Source organism: Seriola dumerili, unplaced genomic scaffold (genome assembly GCF_002260705.1).
Source record: "Seriola dumerili isolate Sdu_G_001 unplaced genomic scaffold, Sdu_1.0 BDQW01000052.1, whole genome shotgun sequence".
Lineage (NCBI taxonomy): Eukaryota > Metazoa > Chordata > Actinopteri > Carangiformes > Carangidae > Seriola > Seriola dumerili.
Window position 1 is genome coordinate 15852667 of NW_019174307.1, and position 22809 is coordinate 15875475.

The 22809-nt window shown below is 40.5% G+C and overlaps 1 protein-coding gene across 2 annotated transcripts; it reads left to right on the forward strand.

The window, feature by feature from the left end:
• The first annotated feature begins 17860 nt into the window (after positions 1-17860).
• Positions 17861-22497, forward strand: rnaseh2b (ribonuclease H2 subunit B). Of its 2 annotated transcripts, XM_022740989.1 has the most exons (11): positions 17861-18083; positions 18427-18495; positions 19233-19340; positions 19811-19887; positions 20190-20304; positions 20758-20822; positions 20939-21044; positions 21371-21452; positions 21546-21591; positions 21889-21966; positions 22322-22497. In XM_022740989.1, the coding sequence occupies exons 1-11, from the start codon at positions 18020-18022 to the stop codon at positions 22430-22432; spliced, it is 921 nt and encodes a 306-aa protein (XP_022596710.1). In that variant the 5' UTR covers positions 17861-18019; the 3' UTR covers positions 22433-22497. The 2 variants fall into 2 exon arrangements, with proteins under 2 accessions (XP_022596710.1, XP_022596711.1); XM_022740990.1 differs by lacking the exon at positions 21889-21966.
• The last annotated feature ends 312 nt before the right edge of the window (positions 22498-22809 follow it).

Genomic DNA, 22809 nt, shown 5'->3' on the forward strand with positions numbered 1-22809 from the left:
GCTCCCCTCCATTGGATGATGTCATTTTAGATGACATCACCATGCAGTGTATGTGTGTTTGTGCTATGTGTGTGAGCGTGTGTGTACCCCCCCCCCCCCCCCCCCCCTCCCCCTGCAGCCCTCCCTCTGCTTCTTTCCTCGGAGGGAAGGTGCTGTTTGACACACACCCGCTATACCCAGACCATCGGCCAAACTGCCATGCTAGCACAAGTGCTCACACAGACCAGAGCAAGGAGAATGAGGGCGATAGACACGGACTGCCAGGAAGGCAGAAACACACACACGCACGCACACGCACGCACGCATAAGAAGGAGGTGAGGTATTCTTTAGAGCAGTAGTGGTGTGATGTGAGGGCAGACAAAGAAGAGTGGAGGTGTGGGGAGGGCTTGGGGAGGGGATGGGCTCTGAGGGGCAAGTTAGTTTAATTACACAATATTGCTGCTACCATAACACCACAAAGCCTCAGCATACACTGTCATTAAGATAAAAACTGGTACATGGAGGAATGCCATAGATTGTCTGAATCATTTTATTATTTAATGTCTGTTGTTAAAATCATTATATTTAAGACTTCACTGTCTGGTGTAAAATTCTGATAAATGAATGAGCTTAAGAAATAATTTGACATTTTGAAAAATACGCTTATTCACTTGACTGTTGAGAGTTTCATGTGACTATCAATATATCTGTACTGGTTACCTTAGTTTACCACAAAGACAGTAAACAGGGTTAAACAGTAGCTTGGCTCTGTCTTAATTGGTAACAAAATCTGTCTACCAGCACCTCTAAAACTCAGATTAACATATTGTATCTTGTTTGTTAAATCCACACAAAACTGACGCATAAAAAGGAGAGGTTGTGGTTTTAAGGGCGTTGTGTGCTGAACTGTATCTTGGAGTCACTGCTCCCAGCCAAGAAATACTCCTGCACATAACGCCCTGTAAAACCCCTTTTGTTTTTTCATTTGGCTTTTTATATGGATTATATTAATGTGATAGAAAGTGTTAATTAGTGAGGTTTAGAGATGCTGTAAGGCTAATTTTGTTACCATTGGACAGAGCCAGGCTAGCTATTTCCCCCTGTTTCCATGCTAAAATAAGCTAACCTGCGACTGGCTGTAACTCCATATTTATACTAAAGGCCATGTTTCAGCAGGAATGTAGACTATCCCTGTAAGTCCTCTTCCTAAATGACAAAATGTGTTTGTCCACGCCCTGTAGAATGACATGTAGAAGTGTCTTCTGCCCTGATGCTCCTACCAGCAGGACAACAGCATTTCTCTGTACCTTCTAAAACCATTACAAATGCACGGTTGAGAAATAAATCAGTTTTACAATGTGACAATGCTATGGTTAAGGTTTGGTTAGGTTTAGGGAAAGAACATAGTTTATGTTAAAATTACTACCTTGTTAAGGTTGGGGGATTTTTGTCATGATGGTTACAATAATAAAAGCGGTTAGGGCTGTGGAATGATCTTGGTCATACTTTAAAACAAGAAACGACGTCAGCTATCGATTTGAAAAAGGAATCAAATAGTGGTCTCCCTTGTTAAAGTCTGATGTTTTGTTGACCCATTCAACCACCCTGACCTCCACCCTGCACAGACTCTGTCACTGTATGATAATGGCACCTTACTTCCTCTTTTGCTCCCATCATAACTCCTACGTCCACTTGAAGGCTTTGTCATTTGAACATAAAAATGTGTTGTGGTGTGCACTGGCTGAACTGACTGATACCATCATTCTTTTTGGTAGTACTGACTCGAACCACCTGCAAGCATCTCTAAAACTCACAAATTAACACTTCATATTTCTTTAAATAGAACCTACTACAAAAGGTTTTACAATAAAAGGCATCACCAGGCAGCAGTTCCCCTATCTGAGCTCAGCCTGCACACTAACATCTACTTTAGGTAGGAAAGGATGTTGTTATAATGATTCAATTTCTTAATTACAATTACTAGGTGAGTACTGGTGTCAAGCTATACTCAAATTTTTGCCATGACTAATTTAGTACAAAGATCTTCTCACTCACGTCTTTCATACAAGTCTCAATGCAGCAGAGGCACTCCCACACTGAAACACGCCTGGGCTTTATTGAGCACAGTTGGCACGGTCTGAACCAATGATGTCATCCTGGTGAATGGGCCAGCAATATGGGGATCAGCAAGTTTCTGAAATGAGAAACGCTGGGGACAGACATCATGTGTAGTAGCAGATATTGGAGTCATTATGGCAGAAAGGTAAGGCTGCAGCATTTTGGTGCGTGTGTGTGTGTGTGTTTTTTCTATCGAGGGGACAATGGTGAGCCTTGGAGACTATGTGCCCACAAAAGCTGGTCTCAAATTACATGTTGCAAGTCTGAAAATATTGAGGCATGGTTGGAGGTTTTCATGTGGTGGTGCTGAAGAGTTTTGATAAGTGGTTTTAGACTCTGCCAGTGAAATCTGTTGTTTTCAGTTTGGGATTGTAACCTAGCATGACACAGATTATAACCATCAGTTTGAGGCCATAACAGACTCATTTTTAGAGGTGTGTGTGTGCTGAAATGGAGGATGTCATTATCATTTCTATAACTAGATTGTGAGGTCCGGGGCTTTGGTCATGGCGTTCACCCGTCTGTCCCATGAGTACAGGCCAAGGCCCCCGTCACCTCCACCTGCTCCAGCCTCCAGAGGGGACCAGGGCTAAATTTAGACCGACAAGGAAGCTGGTCTGTTGAAACGAAGCGGGATAGAGGTCCTCCAGATTGTTGGAAAACTGGGGCCATCATCTTTGTGCCAAGCATAGAGGGATAGTATTTACTGCAAAAAATATTCCCTTTCAAGACCTTAAGCGTGCCATTTTAACTATTTCTAAATATTTATGCAACACTGAATTTAATTTTTAGCTAGCAGCATTCCTCTAGAGATGGCAATGTGGGTCTGCCTGTCTCTTCGGTCCAGACTGAAATATTTCAACAAATTTTAGATGAACATTCATGGTCCCCAGAGGATGCACCTCAATAACTCTGGTGATCCTCCTGACCTTTCTTCATGTGAACATGTTTGCATGATGATGTTAGCACTTAGCTCAAAGCACAGCTGTAGACTGTTTGTTTGTTATAACATGGTCTAATTACTAAAACAAGGCAACTGAGATGCCTAGTAGTCTATCTGAAATTAGAGGTGTTTATTTAATTGAATTTCAACATTTCTGCAACAAGAGTTCTTGTGATGACTGTTTATTTTATGTAAATAAAAATGTGGTGATGATGTGTGTTAAAGTGCAACACAATTATTGCATTTCCATGTCACTTAATCCTGTTTTTTCATTTGGCGTGCTCTGATTTGATACATTGAAGTCAACTTAGGGTGTCTTGAAACACTCCTCTTTTACACATATTTTAAGTAAACAAGGAAATTATTTTAGTAAATAATTTGAAATATATTATAGGCAAATATGATAGTGAGAAAAACAGGACTGTACGATTGTGAACCTCACTTGAAGACTAAGGCTACATCCACACCAATACAATTTATTTGTATTAAAATGCATCACTTTTGCTACGTTTACATCTGGCGTCCACACGACTCCGGAATTTTCGACCTCATAAAACAGAGAATTTTGGAAATGCTGCTGGCCCCATTTTAGTTTGACAAACTCTGGGGTTGCGTTTTAGTCTGGGCAGGCAAAAAGAGAGATCTTTGAAATGATGACGCAGACACCCGCCTCGCTTCCTGATTGGATCTTATCAGCATCGACTACCAGTGATGAATACCAGATAGATAACAAATTACATGTGTTGCTGACCTTATTGTCTTTGCTCGTGCAGTTCAATTTTGCATTTTAAGGCTACAATTGCCTTTGCTGTTCCTCGTTTGTAGTATTTGCTGCAACTAACTAACTGCAGAGTAGACAATCTGCTTCCTGTTTACACCGGCACGTGTATTCACAGTGTACATTAGTCATGTGATATGCACTTTCAGGTGTGTTAGTATGGATGGATATTATTTCTGATACGGGGATAAAATGGTCATCTGGACAAAGATTGTTTTCATTTTTAAATCACTGTTTTAAAAGGAAAAAGTATTAGTGTGGACATAACCTAAATTGGCTGGGCATTTTTTGCAGCATTGAGGGGGCTGGGTAAGGAGTCCACCCAGAGTGAGATGTGGACCCTACCCAAAAGCTCACACTCTCTCTCTTTTTCTGCACTTCTCAAAATAAAGAGTCGTAGATTGAACATGAGCGCGTGCGCGCACGCACACACACGCACACACTCACACACACACACAGACACACGCACAAGTGCATGTGCACTCCTGCCTTGTGTGCACCTGTTGTCCTATATGGAACATGCAGCTCTCCCTTGAACAGGAGGTAGAGCACTAAGAATTTCCACCTGTGCGTGGGAGGTGTGTGTGTGTGTGTGTGTGTGTGTGTCTGTGTGTGTGTGTGTGTGACAGATAAAGAGAGAGACAATAAAAGAGGGAGGAGAGCAGCAGTGGTGTTTTATTAAGGGATAACTTGAATGAATTTCCCCCTTTTAAACACACCCTGTTTAACTCACTCTTCTGCCCTTCAGCCGCTCTTTGTCCACCCTTCAAACCCCCTTCTTCTTCACCCACCCCCCTTCACCCTGTAGGCCCAAATGTCACCCTAACATTGACATGTTTTGGGTCATTTCATCTGATGGGATCTCCTGGGAGGAATTAGCATGTGCAAAAGAAAAGTCCACAGTTTTAAAAGCTCAGTGTTTCCAATTTGCCGCCACATGCTTCAAATTAGCCACGTATTTACTAAGGTCAGGCACTGGGCACAGAGACCAGGGGGGAGCCTGTGTACGGGTTTGAGAGAGAGAGAGAGAGAGAGAGAGAGAGAGAGAGAGAGAGAGACGGGGAGAGAGAAAGACAGAGAAGGAAGTTAGTTTAATTGTAATCTACTGCTGCCATCATAACACCGCAAATTTTAGTTCAGCCTATCTAAATGAATGCACAGAAGCATAACCGTCTCAACAAATTGTCAACTCAAGCTCTGTGTAGAAGTTCAATATAAATCCAGATAATATAGCAATTTTAATATTCAGACTCCAGAAGTACACATGCTCAGAGAAGGCACCTGGCTGTGTTAAAAGTCTGTAACTAAACACACAACTCTTTTTACACACAAGGAAAGGTCCTGTTTTACAGTTTTTTTTTTACTCAGTGAGGAACTCTATATATAAGCTACAGAACATTAACACAGTGGCCTACAATACTATTTTTGGCTTATTTAAAATAAGCTCAATGTAATTACATTTAGAGTCTGATTTAAAGTAGCTTTTTTTCCTGGCAGAATATGAGGAGCTGCGGCCTGGCTTTTGTCAGAAAACTGAAGGTTTACAAGCTTATTATTAGGCATGTTTAGTTCTGCAGACTTGTTTTATTTGTTCTGAGGCCAAATGACATCCTTATCGCATCTGTTGTATGTTTGTCTTGTTTATATCACGACTCAGTCTTGGGCGAGGCTCCTCGAGTGGGTGTGCGCACGTGTGTGTTGCCTACGTGTGTATGTGTGCATGTATGTGCGTGCCAGTCTGTGTGTATGAGCACCAGTGTGTAAACACACACACGCTTGGGTGTTGAGCGTGCGTGCGTATATGAGTGTGTGTTTGCGTGTGTATGTGTGTATGTGTGTGCAGCCAAGCCTAAAAGCATTTAAGCGGGAATGGGAGAGGGTCTGGAATCCTGGGATGACATCATTATCCATGATGTCATTTCTGCAGGGTGACTTTGGCACATGTGATCGTTTGGGTGAGGTCACACCTTCACTTCTAACTCACTGTAATTGACAATGAAACAGTGGGTCACCGCTGCAGATTGAGCCATGTCAAATTTGGCAGCCAATTAGGTAGTCAGAACTAACATTTTCGAAAACATGTTACCAATTTAATAAAAAACTGAAAACATAGGATGCATTTTGTGAGACTAATTGCCTGTATCTTTTAACCGTGAAAAAAAAATTAAATTAAGATCTGGATTTGATACTTGATTCTATCATAAGAACTGTATCGATATGTGTCGTGTGCTTTTGTGCACCATATAGCCCACTGCTTGAGCAAGGTTATTGCAAGTGTAACTCTGAGGTTAAGATTTTCTCCATATGTGCATTCATATAAAAGGAGTTAAGAAAAATCTTATACTGGCTTGCCAATTTTTTCTATGAGCTTTACAGCAATAATTTTCACATTAAATGATTCAGAACTAAAATAATTTGCCACCAATATATGATATAAAAAAGGGTTTTGCATGTCTGCATCAGTTAGGACATTTCTTTTCTTCGGTTTCCAAATGTCCAAACATTAGTAGATGGGATCTGGCATTCTGCATGAGTTGACCCCTTACACTGACCTTGTCATAAAGAGGCCAAGAGAAGGAGGAACTTACAAAACACAAAAGAAAACAAAAGAGAAAACTATTTGAGATCAAAATATAGGGAAAAAAATGACTTACTTTGGTTTCCATTCGTTTTTAAGAGGTGATTTGCTCAACAACCTATTCACAATGTAGAGTAGAATCACAAATTTGTCTCAAAGGGCTTTACAGTCTTTACAGAATATAACACCCTATTCTTAGACCCTTAGTTTGGATACAGAAAAACTCCCCAGAGAAACATTTAACGGGAAAACAGGACAGGACCTTGAGAAAAGCAACAGAGGAAGGATCCCTCCTCTGGGACGGACAGACGTGCATTAGATGTCATATGTAGAGTGTAGACTAAAGTAACAAATTACACTGAGGAGTTTTGTCAGAATGACAATGTTATGTAAACCACGAAAAAACCTGAGTAACTTAGCAATTTATATTTTATTCACTCAACTGGTTCGCTCATTGAGAGTGAGTGACATTAAATCCAACGGTTGAAGAAACTTTGATTGCTTTATTATCAAACTAACTAGCGACCGGTTCAGGACAGTAGGTACATTAAAACTCAGGCATTAGTAGATTATGTGTGAGAGGACGTGGCGATTGCTCAGACCACAGAATAAATTTGGAAATAGACTCAACCTTTGCTCATTCTGACTGGCTGAGTTCACAATGATACTCATCTGGTGAGTGGTTTTGTATTGTCTGGATGCCTGAGACACTGTCTAAAAACACTATGTGTCAATGGAAAACTGAATCAGATTCATGTGAAACTCCAGACCTCACATGCTTTCCTCATGTGTCCGTCGCCTGGTGTGTACCTGTAGGTCCTTTGCATCAGCCCTTTCTTGACTACATCATTCGGTCAATAACCATCAATTCATCATAGTAAGAACATGTGCACTCTGCCTCTCATACACACAGGCACACATGGATAGCTTGAGGCAGGCCATCTATTCTCATTAGTACCCTGTTGCAGTCGACCGACGGTAAACTGAGCGTGTGCCAAAGTCATAAACTTGCACACCCCTCCCGCCATTACCTCACAATTATGATATCACACAGTGTCTCATAGTGATGACATCACGCCACCAGATTCATGGTTTTGCCTTTTTCGATTACATTACACTTGGCTAGTTCATGCCAAGACCCTTATCCATGAAAACCCAAGGACAAAATGCAGACTGTGTGAGACTGGGTCCAGTCAGGAGAGTAATTACCACTTTTACTACTGAGATGAAAGCGTCTGCTTCAGCTATTGTTGTCCAGTCAGACGAGCTTATTGGTAAAATTAAAGTTCTTGTTCACACTCTGAGATAATGGTGTTGGCAAGTAAAGTAGTCATTACCTATAGCATGGAAATTGGCCAAAACCCTTATGTCACATGAATTACCTTTTTGTCTTTCTGGTCACGAATAATGAAGTCAGTGGTCTTACACACTGTCTATCCATCCACATCCCTGTATAAATATTTGCTTACATACACAATTTCATGCATTACTTAAAGATGATTGTGTTTAAAATGCCAATGTGTTTATTGATTGTGTGCATTGGCTCAAGAAATTCAGCAATGCCTTAATGTGAAGTCCTTCAGAGCACATGAAATCATGATGAGAGTCGTTTTAGTTTGGCGGAAAAATGACAGTTCTGACATAAAAGCATAGATCCATCATGGGAACAATTTCACTAAAAGACTGACTTGTTATTTTATGAAGCAGCCTGGTCAATCCATCTTCTGAGGTAAGTTAAAGGCTACACACGGGGCTCTCAGCCATCCGGTACCTGTCACTGCTGTGTAGTCGCTTAGCCTCCCTCAACATGACCACCTTCATGTGTCTGCCTTTCGGTCTGCCCTCTGCTCTCATCCAGCATCTGCTTTTCCGTTCCAGTAATGACTCTCAGATCATGGAGTGTGAGAGGGCTGAAAAAGAAGTGAAGATGATTAAATTGCAAAGCTGCTTGTAAACACTCAAAACCTCATGGCTAAATCATTCAGCTATCTTTGATAAAAGATGGTGTGCAATACATGATGACAGGGGTTTGGTATCAAAATTATAATCTCCTACAAACAAAGAAAAGCACGAAGAAGGATGTAAATGGTGGAGAATTTATGTCTTAAGGGGGAAACACAAAATAACCACAGACATGTCACAGCACATACTGCAACATACACATCCATGCACACAAATACACTGTAATAGGCTGTTCTTTCCCCACTGTGTCACCCTCCACCTTGTAGATTTATATGGTATGAACATAATGACTCTGCTCCCAAATTATCCCAGTATGCCTGTGAAAAATCCAGATAATCTTTTAATGGCCTGAGTTGTCGACTGTCTCATTGCGCAGCTCATAAATCTGGGAGTGGAGAAAGCGCCCCTCGGCAGCTCTAGGTCCCCTTGACTATTTTGTGTCTGAAATTGGACCCCTTCAAAGTGAAAGGGGAGACATGCAGCTATCAGGAAAGATGAGAGATTCAGTGATTTTTGGAAGTCCTGTTGCTGGATTGGTAGTCAAGGAAAACAGTTAGTGTACAGTTACTGAAAGTGTAGTTGCCAGTTGTGTCTTTTTATTTTGATAAAACTGTGATTTTCTCTCAATATATCTGTGAAAGACAGAGTTTTGGAAAAGAAAGATATTTTGTGTAATTACAGTTGAATCTCTCCTGGTCCAGCCTCTTCAAAACAACAATATCAAGTCAATTTAATACATAGCCCAAAATCTAAACTTTCTGTCCTGACTCAGATCAAGAAAAAAATAAAATAAAAAAGTCTCCTTTGAAAAATGGAAAAGGAGAGAAACATTAGGAGGAGCAACAGAAAGGAACTGCTTCATTAAGGACAGAAACATGTGTAATAGGTGTTGTAGGTACAGAGTAGAATTATAATATAGAGGACCAGAGTGACAACATTAAGTAAATGAATTACATAAGATATAATACTGCGATGAACCTATGTAACTTTTGCTGAACAGCAGCCACATTGGCTACAAGTGACGGTAAAAAGACAAGGGTAGACGATTTAACAAATATTTTAACCTTTTGGGAAATATGCTTATTCTCTTTCTTGCTGAGTGTTAGATTGAGAAGATTGATACCACTCTCACAGCTGCGTGGTAAATATGATGCTCTGCTGGTTACAGAATACCAACAATACTTCAGGTAGTTTCTGTTTCTGGTCAAGAAATAGTCCGACACATAATGTAAAACCACAATGTGTAATCTTTACACTTGTAGGGATTAGAAACGAGATACAACGTCTTAATTTATGGAGTTTAGAGATGCTAGTACCATCCACAAAGAGGAAGAAGAGGCAAAAGTAAACTCACATCCTTATATGTACATTGAAAGAGTTATCAGTCACTGTAATCAACTGTTCATACTGGGCCCAAAGACACCCCTCCCTAAAATATGAAAAGGGCCAGAAATCACATTCAGTTTAAATTGCACGCTAAAGTTCAGCAGTCTGAGTTAAAGTAAAATCAAGTGAGTATCTTCCAAAGTTACAGACTTTTTAGTTTAAAGTCCCTCTTTTTTTGTGTTACGATCCCTCCACTGCAGCTAATCCCAGACACACTGTCTGGGGAAAAACATAAAGGGAATTTTGAAATATAAGGACAGTAATGTTGGAAGATATTCACTTCATACGATTAATAAAAATATTGAAGTCTCGTATTAGCTTCCATTTATGAACTACTTTTTTGGAAAAATGTCAATCACACCAAAACAGTATCAAACAGAGACACGTGCTAAAACAATAAATGCAGTGGGAGAAGAACTACCACTACAGCTGTTTTTTCCTAACTCTCCAACAGGGGCTTTGGTGCACATCCCCTGACATGACCCAGCCTTAGAAGCAAAGAGACATGCCCTGGAATTCAGGGGTCTCATAAATAAACAAATAAACACATTTCATATACAGAGTACTTATTTTAATTGCAGTCCTGGACATGTGCTGAGCAGTCTCTAATTTCTCTCTCAGCATAGAGACTTGCGGAGCCGTCTGCGGCAGACCAGCAGTCGGCAGATGTAATTACCACATCATCTCTGGTCCCTGGTACACTGGGAGGGAGAGGGAGGGAGGGAGGGAGGGAGAGAGGGAGAGAGAGAGAGAGAGAGAGAGAGAGAGAGAGGGAGAGAGAGAGAGAGAGATTGAGAGTGAGAGAGAGCGAGAGAGATTGATCCTAGTAAACAATAATTAGGGTTGGGGATAGTGTATTGTGGGACGTCTACTCGGCGGGACAGAGTAAAGAGAGGGAGAGAGAAGGGAGAAAGGAGACAGGCAGGGATCATGGGCAGATGAAAGCCTCTGGGACAGACAGCATCCCCTGAAAGAGTGAAAGTTTCAATTTTTATCAAACCCCACACATCAACGTTCATGTGGGGCAGCGACAAACTCTTAAGAAAAGTCATGAATCATCACGTTTGACAATCTGCAATTAGTGAATCTTTAGTATTTTTGCTTAATGGCTCTGCATGTTGATTGATCAGTTATTTTTCCTCATCACTTCAGCCCAACTTCCATGATTAATATACTTTGAGTAGCTCAAAAACAGATGTGAAAGATACACAATGAAGAAATAGGCAAATTCCAGTACTAAAAAGTAGCAAATGCCTAAATGGCAAAGTAATTTGTACCTAATATAAAATGTTTTGCTCTACTAAGACTAGAAGTCTTAGGAGCGCAATGTTCCTTTCAGTTTTAAATAACCTACCCATTATAGGTACCCTGTGGAGTTTTCCCTTTAACAAGCATCTTCTATATTCAGTGTCTCTCAACAAAAAGCATTGTGTGTATTATTGAGGTCTAATAAACTGCTGAATTCATTTCATTTCCACATCCACGTTTGCTAGCTTGTTGTCTTCTTCCCTGCAATTTACTGGCTCAGTGCTGCTCTTCTTGGAACATTATCACCGTCCGCAATCAGTGGAATAGTGTGAAACCAAAAATGGCAAAATTGTGTGTCATACGATTTGTGTCCTAAGTGATCTACATGAGATTCAAACAAGATGGGAACCCACTCATCAAAACAGCTACTTTCATTCATTCATTACGTTTGCCTAAACCATCAGTCACAAAACAACTTAATCCCTTTTTGCTGTCGTTCTCTCATATGTGAAGTTTCAAAAGCCCCTATTGTTTGATCTGTCATTGAAGTAATTTGATCGTCACAGTTCTTTGAATGTAGAAAAGGGACTTTTAGTTCCTAGTTTAGTTCCTGTTGCTAATTCTTACAATTCCATAGTTCCTGTAACTTTAGGTCAAAAAGAGCTATTCAGCTTCTCAGTCAATAACTCAACGGAGTATCTTAAACTAGACAAGGTTCATCGTGAGGTGCAAGGCTATATTATTAACTAAGAAAAGTGCCTGCCCTGGGGCCACAGACTCTCAGGGCCCTGACGGCCCTTGGTTAAGGCCAATTCATGGTTTCTGCTCACCCTCTGATGGATGCAGACAGCAAACATGGACGTCCTTCTATTCATACTACAATCAGTGATATGTGTATGCGGACATTATCCACATGTGCACAAGAAAACACGATGATAACCTCATGACAACAGGAAGAAGGGCTCCTTTGTTTGTTGTATTTAACTAAACAATATAAAAATGACAAAAAAAGAGTGTGTGACTGCTTAACAAGAAGAGGAGCCAGTGTTTGAACTCTCCCTCTAGCTCTTTTTTCCTTCTTATTTCTGTCACTTTTCATGTGAACAACCACATGCAACACCATGAGCGTCTTCCTGGAGAGACTGTCTAAAAATGTGTGTTGTGTAGACATTCAGTACAAGTATAAACACTTTAGATTTCCAAAGTGTTTGGACCATAGGCTCCAAATAAAGATGGACGTAGCCTCAGTGACTTCATCTATAGGTCTGTGAAGTTCAGTTTTGAAGTTCAGAACAATCCCCAATGTCCACCCTCACAGACTTAGAGGCGCATGAGGGCTCTCTAGGAAACATTGAGCCATTTATGAACACTTTCCTTAAGTCCACATTTCTGCAGACTTTGCCTGAGGGAATTACCCACAGTTCATAGTGGTGTGACATTAAACACAGAGTTACCATGGCTACCAAGGGATGCCCGGAAGCGTTAAAAAAATGATAAACAACTGGTATGAAACAGAAAAAAGGAGAAGTTAGAAGAACAGTTAACAAACAAGTATGTAAGGAACTAACCCTAACGTTAACATTGAAAAATTAAAAAAAAGAAAGAAAAGAATTTTACATGTAACTATAAAAACATAGCTCACTGATGATTCACAGCCAGAACTGTGTGTAGATGTTTATACTATGATGGCATGATGATTTATTCAAAATACGCTTTTATCAGATCTGACCCGACATTAATATTTTGTTTACAAACAGCGAGCAAAGGGAAGGAGTGAAAAATGTAATGTCCCAAACCCACAAGTATACTCAACATTTTTTGGCGTCATCGAAGTAACATGATGTCACAAAAGTCCCAATCCTCTTTATACCATTTTGAGCCCTTGTAGACTCTCACACACAATCGCTTACCAGGTGAATTCAATTAAGTCTGTAAGGGTTCAGGGCTTAGGGGGGGACATTGGGATTGCGCCTTCAAGTTGACTGCTCTTCCGTCGCCATCTTGGTGGTGCCTGATTCAGTCTACCTCCTGGCTAATCCAAAAATGGGCAAAGAGATGGGGCATGTACGGAGCCCAGACTTCAGTGCATGGCAGTTTAATAACTGGGGCGAGCATACTCTCTCTTAAACATTGTTATCACAGCTGAGCATCTGGGTGTCTTGCTCACAGGCTAACCCAAGGCTAACTCATTAGCTGGCTAATTCGATGGTTAGCTAACTAAGCAAACAAGCCAGGTATGGTGAGCGCAGACAACACCTGCTAATTAGTGCTGACATATAAATTAAGTAATACTTAAATTTCACTCACCTCAGAATACAAGGGAAGAATACAGACTACCTCACGTTCTGTTGGTCAATTATCCGCCCAGAAAGCCATAAAAATCTTCCAAAATGCAGAAACACCGCAAACATGGCAGTGCGGTGTTGCTCAGAGTTAGCTCACGTGACGCCGAGGATACGGCTCGAGGACTGTGACGACACCCACCTGACATTTGAAGCGGCCACGCCCTCAATTATGCATAACTTTAAGCCTGAATAAAATTTAAATGCGTGAGTTATATAAAAAAAAATCACCCCCCTGTACAGGTGTCATGAAGGGGGGAATTAGCTATAGAGACTAAAACCGCTTTTTGTAACAAGCTGTAAACATGTTTATGCACCATCATGGGGATATACTCGCCTTTGGAGCCAGCTTCAAGTGGCCATCGGAGGAACTGCAGTTTTTGGCACTTCCGTGTTGGCTTCATTTTTCTGCCCCAGGGGTTGCCACCTGGTTTGGACAGGATGTAGTATGAACTAGTTCTGATCGAGGACAAACAAACAAGCAAGACTCTGAACTTTTAAATGTACAGACAACTAAATTTTTTCTCATGAAAAACAAAAGGTAGATTTCCAAGCAATAGAAATGATGTACCAATGATTTTGGCTGCTAAATCCCACTTTTTCTAAAATGGTTTGGCACAATCACTTTTTAGATTTGCAACAATCCTGTGCTTATTGTTTTCTGTGTTTTCTGTCATTTTTGTGGCTATAATTTAAAGTTAGGAGGGAGAATGCCACAAAGTAAACTAACAGTACACCAACTACAATGGCCAGGTTTGTTTTTCTCGTAACTTTATCTCTAATAACCTAATACCCACATTTATTGCCATGTGCATCCTAATTGCTTTATCTCATTTATCAGCCCCTTCAATGAATCATGTAATTCACTGGTACAGTTGCTCTTTAGCTCATTATCTCGTTGATATGTAAGCTGGCTTGTAATCAGCAGAGCTAAGTTCCAGACGACCTGCTGGTCATCAACAGAGCTGAGCTACATACTGACAGCCACCAGACTGTATTTTCCACAGTGTGTGAAGATGACTGTAACATTAGTGGAACATATTCACATGTTGGGTAACTCACTAACTGCCTATACCACAGCTTGAGTTGCCAATCCTGCTGACCCTTCCCAGCCACTTCACTCAGTTGGAGTAAAGTTAATTCCTTGAGACTAAATTTTAGCACAAAACTGCTGTGGATTCAGATGTTTTTGTTCTTTTAACCTCAGTTGAAGATATTTTGCTTTCTTCTTCTTTCCAGTACCCTTCACTGCTCTGACTCGGCGCCCAACACAATTTAATGTGCCTGCGTCCAGTAACGAGGCCACTGTTGCTGCTGCTCAACAAATGTTATATAGTCCTCCTTTAAAAAGGCTTGTGTGTTTTTGGCTATTCTTGAGGGTTTGTTTTGTGTCAAAATGTAACACCTTTTGACTTTATGAATATATTTGTGTGAAATTACCACAAACTAATTGACACACAGCAAACCTGGGGCAGGTAGTATTCAAATATGGGAGTAGTGCGTGGTAAATTACTGTAGCTGATGGGTTCTTCAAGACAACAGGTGTGTGAGTGGGAAGAACAAGGACTCCAATAGTGGCCCACAGCTCATTTATGTCCCAAAGGACATCTAGCATGTTGTCAGAGCCCTGGTTGGGTGGTTTCAACTTAAATCTTTCCAAGCTGATTTTATGTTTGAATTTGTTCTGCAAGCAAACTAACCTTCAGATAAATGTAGTGAAGTAAAAAGTTTGAAATGTAGCGAGAAGCATACTTAACTAAAGTACTGCAGCAAATCAATTTTGTGATTATTACAAAAAAGTAACAAATTTGCATGATTTCAAAAAATAAAGGGCTTCATCGAGCACAAGCCCTCACACCATTCTAACTCAGGGCGAAGGGAAATACCACATTGATCCAGAGGCCTCACACAGAGCAACTGATGCTGGGAATAAGGAGTCACCATCTTGCGGGGTGAGTGGGGGTGAAGAGGAAGAAGTCTTTACGGGAAGGAATATCTCCCCAGTGAGAGGACCAGCGAAAAACATTATATGAGTGTGTGTGTGTGTGTGCGTGTGTGTGTGTGTGTGTGTGTGTGTGTGTGAATGTGTGTGGGTGCACATGAGGCATGAGTGCTACAACCCAGACTTTACAAACGTACGTGAGGAAAAAGCGTTTCGGTGATCCTTGCATTCCCGACATTCCTTCCTGTGGATTTCCAGTCAGCGTGAGCCTCACTGTTCCACAGCTCTGACATCACGAGGGGGTTCCACTCTGCTTCCACACTCTGCCTCCCTCTTTCTCACAATCCCACCCATATTTGGAAGTGAGAGGAAGGGAATCCCAGATGATGACTCAAAGGCTTCTGCTGCCAAGGGGAATTCTCTCCACATCTGTTTTTATGTGTGTGTACGTGTGTGCATGTCTATTGTGAGTGTATCGATGTGTATATTACCTCCTTGAGCTAAAGATGGAGTTTACATCTGTGGGGAATTCAAAATGGTAATGTGGCTTTAACAGCTGTGTGGAATAACAGCCAATGTCTGTATCTACACAGAAAATGTGGCACCCTGAGAGATGCTTTCTTTCTATTTATAACCTGCTTCTCCTGGCAGCCATGACAGTTAAAAATGCACTGTGGTGAATATGTATGCTCTTGAAATCAACTCTTCTCACTCTATAAATCTCAGAGATTGACTATGAAGAGGGTAAAAAATACACCCTTGTTAATGCACAGCACATTGTGGTGACATGGCAGCTCAGGGCTGAGTCGATATGTAAGCTGTAACCTGTCACCCTGCACTGGACCACCACAAATGAGGCCACAGAGATAGATGGAACCACGGGCTGTTCAATGAGCTCAGCAGAGTGTGACCAACCGTCTACAGCCTGCTGGCAGCAATACACTCCTACCTCCACAGAGGAGTTTACTGCAATCATCTTATTTTTTAACAAGAAATAGCGAGCTCAAAAGTGAGTTACATCGAGAAGGAGGAAGTTGGGCTTGAGGGGGAGAAAGAAAGAACAGTCATGGCCTTGGTTGTGTTAGAATTCTCTTTGTTGGATGTATGATTGATGAGGATTGTGGAGTTGCGTTTGGGAGAGGATAGAGGGGGGGTCTCGGACTCTGTGTCCACAAAGCCACATCAGGGCCTAAATTTAGACCCACTTTGTTCTTGTCTGCACACTGGTGACAGAGGACTGGGCTCTCTGGGGTTGTCTGTGGTCCAGTGTATCAGAAAGGCTGCTGTTGTTCTCCCTGGCAGTCAGAAACGCAGACGTTCCCTCAAGCAGCCCAAAAAGAAAGAAAGCTTTCATGGAATATTCTGTTTAGCTGCACAGACTGTTGTGTATGATACTCCCGGGACCCATAAAACAAGTAATTCACGGACAATATCTCACCCATGCTCTCTTTGCCGCAGTCTACAGTAACATAAATCTAACTGATTTTAAGGAGGAGTTGAGACAGTGTTCAAAGGGTTTAGAGTATGTGTTGCTCAAGTCTGGGCAAATGGTCCTTCAAGGCAATATTATTTTTAAATAGAAAAAAAAAACAAGGAAGACACAAAGGTAAGACACTCACACACACAAAAAGAAAATGCAAAAAGAGGTGACATTAAAAAAAAGACTGAATCAGAGAGACATTAAGCCAAAAGTCATCCTGTGTAGGCTCTGGTTTTCCTCTACATCATGCTGCTCCCCACAGGGACACTGTATGGCATTGTTTAAATGATCAGTCACCCAGCACACAAATCCCTCCCTTCCTCATTACCAAAACAAGCTAATTAAAAACCTGTTAATGGGCTGTGCTGTGGGTGTCTTTAGAAGAGAGGGAAATCCACAACTCAAAAAAGCTATATAAACATATCAGAGGGACCCCTGAACAGTTAAATAAATTGATGACTCAGCGATAGTCATCTAACGGGGAAGGAAACACACACAAGCGTTCTACACATCCCTAGTTGAGCGTGCACATACACAGTGCAGGAGGGAAAAAAAACAAGTGACTCACTGAAAACCTACTGGGACCCACAGTGTCACATCCTGAGAGTGAGAGTGAGAGATGCCCTTCTCTTACTGAAGGACAGATGGATCCCCCAATCTGTTATGTGCACATGTGCCAAGGGACGATTGGTCACCAAACATCCTGCACCTGAGAGCAGAGGCCTTTTGGCTCTCTGAGGAGGGTAAACTATATTTCTCACATATCAGCAACTGGGAGGTAAACTGCCCAGCACAAACTCAAATGCTAACATAGACTGTTATTTTAATCACAGGTCTTGGCTGACCTCTAGCGGTCTCACTGAGGAACTGCATACTGACGACGTCACAACGGAACGTACCACTGCAATGTGAACAGGGTGAAATAAACGTATACCACGGTGTCTTTTCCGCTTCTTTTTGAGCTTTTTTGAACTGCATATTATTAATTTAATTAAAAAAAAACGTATTTAGTGTTGCTCATTTAAAAAACAATAGAAATGGGCTCACAGTGCAATAATAAATGGATGATTTTCTCCCATTTTTTCCTGTGGTACAATCGCAGATGGACACACAGAGGCGCCTTTTCTGAGCTCATGTTGTTTGGAAAAGTAGCGTTTACTTTCCTCAGGGCCGAGAGTGTTTTAGCCCAGAAAAGAATTAAATTCATATCAGTACTAAACCACGCCAACAGAAACTCATCCGTTTAGGCTGAATTATACAAAATGGCCTCTAAAAAGAAGCGAACGCCTAATGTACAAAATGACAGCTGGGTTGTCGTTGCTGCAGGTAGGTTGAACAGTACAGTCAGTGTGAGCTAACTAAGCTAAGTTGCTACAAACATAAGACATCTTAGCCAAGGTAATAGACCCTGATAATTTTGTCATTACTTACTGAATCCCGTGATGGATGATTAGCTACATGATAAAAGAAATAACGCGTAACTACAAAGTCAGCTAATGTTAGTTACTAGATAGTTATTCATTAGTACATAACATGCTGTGAATTAGCTTTGTTCTCAGAATGATATGCAGCCCTACAGAGATTATTTCCCACAGATTAAATAGTGATGTTTTCTCAATGAGCTGACAGTGAGCTATCATGTGCATGATTTGTGTTTTGATGTGCACAGACTCTGTCATCGACACACAGAAGCCCGACAGTGATCCAGCTTTTGTGAGACTAAGGAATCCATCTACAGGTTTAACTTTTTTGTTGTAATACATTTATCTAGGTCTTTAACTAACAATTAATTTCATTATCGTATGGTATATACAGATGATAGTGATAAATATCCATACCAGCTTCCCAGAGCCGTAGGTGATGCCTTCAGATTTCTCGTTTTGTCCAACCAGCAGCCAAGGGCCTAAAGATATTTAGTTTATCATCATAGAAGATTATGAATATCAGCAAGTATTAACATTTGAGAAACTGACATTGAGTTTTAGCAAGGTGAGCACTGGTGAAAACCATTAGCAACCTGGCACTTTGGCTTTGAGAAAGAAATAAAACACAGTAACCTCACAGACTTTTTGAAACGTCGCTTCCTGTAGTTGGTGAAAAATTATTCCAACACATAATCCAATATGTGTCATTTTAAGATTTGTGTGTATGCTAAATTAGCAAGATACAGCAAGACCGCCTTTCAGTTGTAAGATGTCACATTTTTACCTTTACAACAGCCAAGCTTGTCACAAACTGGCATTTGCAACGATTTTTTGATGGTCAAAATTGTTGCAAATACTAATATAATAATTGTTAATTGCGGTCCTAACCATTAGCATCTGTTAAAAGTAAGTCAGAACACAGTAAAAGTCAACATGAGGAACTATATAAAATGGATGTTTGCTTTCAGTCTTCACCGCAGTCTGATTACGTTGCGAGTACACGCAGATGTGGAAGTGAAAATAATATTGTTCCGCTTTTTTAATCCTGCAGATGCAGCATCTCTGTATATGCTGGGTAGTGGTGATGTGCAGCTGTATGAGGTCAAAGCATTTGGAGAAGATTTCCACTCCTGGTTTGTTGGTCAGACTGTACAAAGAGGTTGGTTTCATTAATCTTTGTAGTGTAAACTTTGAAGAAACTTAATCATTATTACAAACCCTGCTAGGTATGGTAGACAAATAACAGAAATCCAAATGAGCCAAGTCATCTATGCAGAAACCTTAAGTGCAATGGTAATGAAACTAAAAAATAATATTTAACATGTCCAAAAGAACAGTGTCCATATAATATAACTACACCAAGCACAGACAGACAACAAGAAAGAGGAGCTGCTGACACAAATTAAAAGTAGCCAAATATCAGGTTCACACACTGCAAACTGGTCAAGCAGTCTTGACATACCGGCTGAAATGTTGATTAAATTATTTGAGTTTGAGTGGTTTATCGCAAAGTTGATGATATATGGATGTTGAATTCTTGTTCCTTACTTTTAATTGGTTCTGGGTCAGAATTAGAGTGTGTTTTAATCAGGCTTCTGTGTTTTTACAGTCATCTCTTTTGTTAAACAGATGGGAGACTTCTGTTCATAACACCAATGGATCCTCTCTATCTCATTTTGCCCTATTTGATTACGGCTGGAAAAGAGGTGAGAAACAGAAATCTGAACATGTCACAGCTGTTGATGTTTTCATGCTGATCATTTTGGTGTAATGCTGCCTAGTTCACAGTTATTTTTTTAACTTCATATCTAACTTATCTTATATATTAATATTCCGAAATATACAGTACAGTTTTGTACAGCAATAGTGTGTTTCTAATATAACCATGGGAGTATATGAATGATTGTGAATTGGACTTTATTTTAATCTTCTCTATTTTTTAATTTAGATCATACACATGAAAGTCACAATATCTGCTTTTATCTTGTTAATGTTATCTGCTGCTCAGGGGAAGTTCCAGCCTGTGGATCAGGTTGTTATGGATGAGGAATTCCCAGTTTGCTCAAGGCTGCTGAGCTGCACACGTTCTCTGGCCTCCCTGCACCACATTGCCGAGGAAAAAGGTCAAGTTTATTTTTGAAGCTGATATCTCTCAACTGTAAGGTTTGTCGTGGGAATTTCTGGGAACAGAGGACCGGCAACAAGAGAGTGGTTTTTCTAGTTTATTCTGACACTTGCAAGTGGACACCTTAGCCAACAACAGAGAGAGTTCCTGACCAAGAGCGCAATACATGTTCACTGCAGTCTGCTTTTATACACACAATACCTGGGACACCTGTAGTACATACATCACTACTCTTGACATGCCCACCTTGTATGGCACTAAGCCAAGTTAAAAGTGGACATGAATGGGAGAATGAGAATGCACAAACCAGCAGTGTAGGCACCACAAGCTATGTGACCATGATTTAAATAGAGTTTTATGATCCTCAAAGATGGAATGAGGAATATGCTGTATTTTCCTAATACAGGTTATACTAATTAGTTTGTTGAAATGCTGTGTTTCATTCTTCTAGAGGTGGGAAGCCAGAAATTTCATCGATACAGCCAAGAGAAGACAATGAACTGGTTAAAGAAAAAGGTACTAATAATTGACTCTATTATCTTTCTGTGTTGGTCCAAAGACAGTGCGAGTTTGACTGCAGTACAATAGGCAACAAATGTGTTCATGTGAAAATGAATTACTTCTTATTATAGGTGGAGAGGACAGTCGTTGCCCTCAAGAAGAGAAATATCTCTGTGGGAGAAGGAGTCAAATCCACAACATATGTCAGAATGAAGTCAGAATCAGACTACCATGAGGGTAAGTTGATTCATCTTCAGGGAGCTTCAGTGTTTAAGACAGTGTCTTGCAACTGTGTAAAATTCCAGTCTCCCCTTCTGACGAAAACACAAATTTTTTGGCCTCATTTCCATTTTTTCCAACATTTCCAGCTTGTGTTTTTGTAGTAGATATGATGTTGACCAATAGATGGCACTACTGACGTAGTTTCTGTCTATGGGTTAGGGTTAGTGAAAAAACACTGAAGCACTTCTCCACCTTTCAGTTCGATTTTTTTTCTTAAATTATCTAAAAATAATTAGTATTATATTGATAATCACTGTAATTCTCTCATCTTCATGAAACAGACGACTACCTTCGCTATGCCCACGGCCTGATATCAGAGTACATCAGTGAAGACCTGAGCAAAGCCCTTCTCAAACACCTGCAGTATGTTCAGACATCTAACACTTTGACAACATGATTGTTATTAGTGCTAAGGTATGGTCATAAAGCCACCATGCACCTCCTTCTTCTTCACAGGTTACCAGAGCTCACAAGCCCAAAGGAGACAGAGCCGCCCTCCAAGGTATGTTAGTGTCTTTCTTAGACATGAATGAAGTCGGAATAACACATCCTCCTCTTTGTGCATGCTGTCAATACCACGCTGAATGTTTTCTGTAGTCTCACTCTAACATTGCTGCATTCGCATCGTTTTGAGGAGAAATGATTGCACCATCCTAAGTCACTGCTTGTCTGATTTTAACTTTGCTTATTAGGGCCTTTTTTATCTATAGTGTGAGGTCATTAGAGCTAGTGGTGTGTTTCTCTGGTGAAAGGTGTGCTCTTTGTCATGAAAAGCATTTCTCACTTCCTCGTTTGGCAGAAGCGGAAACTTTCAGATAAACCGGTGGAGGCCGGAGAGGACTACACCAAATTCAACAGTGCAGACTTTTTGCGGAAAGTGAGTGTATATGGAGCCGTCTGCCTGAAAAGACCGAGCAATTATTGCAACAAAAAAAAACCTAAAGTGGTCGTTTGTTTGCTTTTATCTCTGCAGTTGTTTTTTTTCTTTTAAACCTTGAGTGATTGTTGGTGTAGTTCTTGTTTGTTGGCCGCTTTCTTTAAGCTTTGTCTGTAGATTATTTGTCCGTAGATAAGCTGTGTAGACTTTATACACATGGGTCAATGAGACTTACCTTGTACAAATGTGGTTTTTCTTAGCTTGAATTGAGGTTCACGATATGTAATGAATTCCCTGCTGTCTCTGTGCAAGGTCGTCGAGTTATCATATTGATTTTTTTTCCCCCTTCTTCCAGCCACCCAAGAAGATGACGGCTGCTCAGAAAACTCTGGCTAAGGTGGACAAGACCGGCATGAAGCCTATGTCATCCTTCTTCAGCCCCAAGGGCAAGGCAGAAAAGAAATGAATGTTGTATAGTTTCTGGTTTGTACATGATAAATTTGTAATAAAGAACAGAAAACATGAGTCATATTTTCATTTCAAATAGTTTGAATCTCAAGAAGGGAAATGGGATAATAATTTTACGTTATTTATTTTACTTTAATATATGATAATCTAAAGAATAATATAAGACTGAAAGGAGGCATTCTGTACAATGAGTACTTTTTTCCTTTGATACTTTGATACTAAGTTCATTTTGCTGATATACACTTCTGTACAGTCTGAATTCAGGACTTTTGAGAATATGGTATTTCTTCTTTTACTTAAGTCAAGGGTCAACTCAATACTTCTTCCACCCCTGTAGCTTTTCTAAGTATAACCCCAGTGGTATCTTAGCCTGCA

What these genes read in the sequence shown, in the direction of transcription:
- rnaseh2b (XM_022740989.1), top strand. Translation starts at nt 18,020, where the DNA reads ATGGCCTCTAAAAAGAAGCGAACGCCTAATGTACAAAATGACAGCTGG. An exon ending in ACTAAGGAATCCATCTACAG is followed by an intron (nt 18,496 to 19,232) that starts GTTTAACTTTTT and finishes TTAATCCTGCAG; the next exon opens with ATGCAGCATCTCTGTATATG. An exon ending in AGAATCAGACTACCATGAGG is followed by an intron (nt 21,045 to 21,370) that starts GTAAGTTGATTC and finishes TTCATGAAACAG; the next exon opens with ACGACTACCTTCGCTATGCC.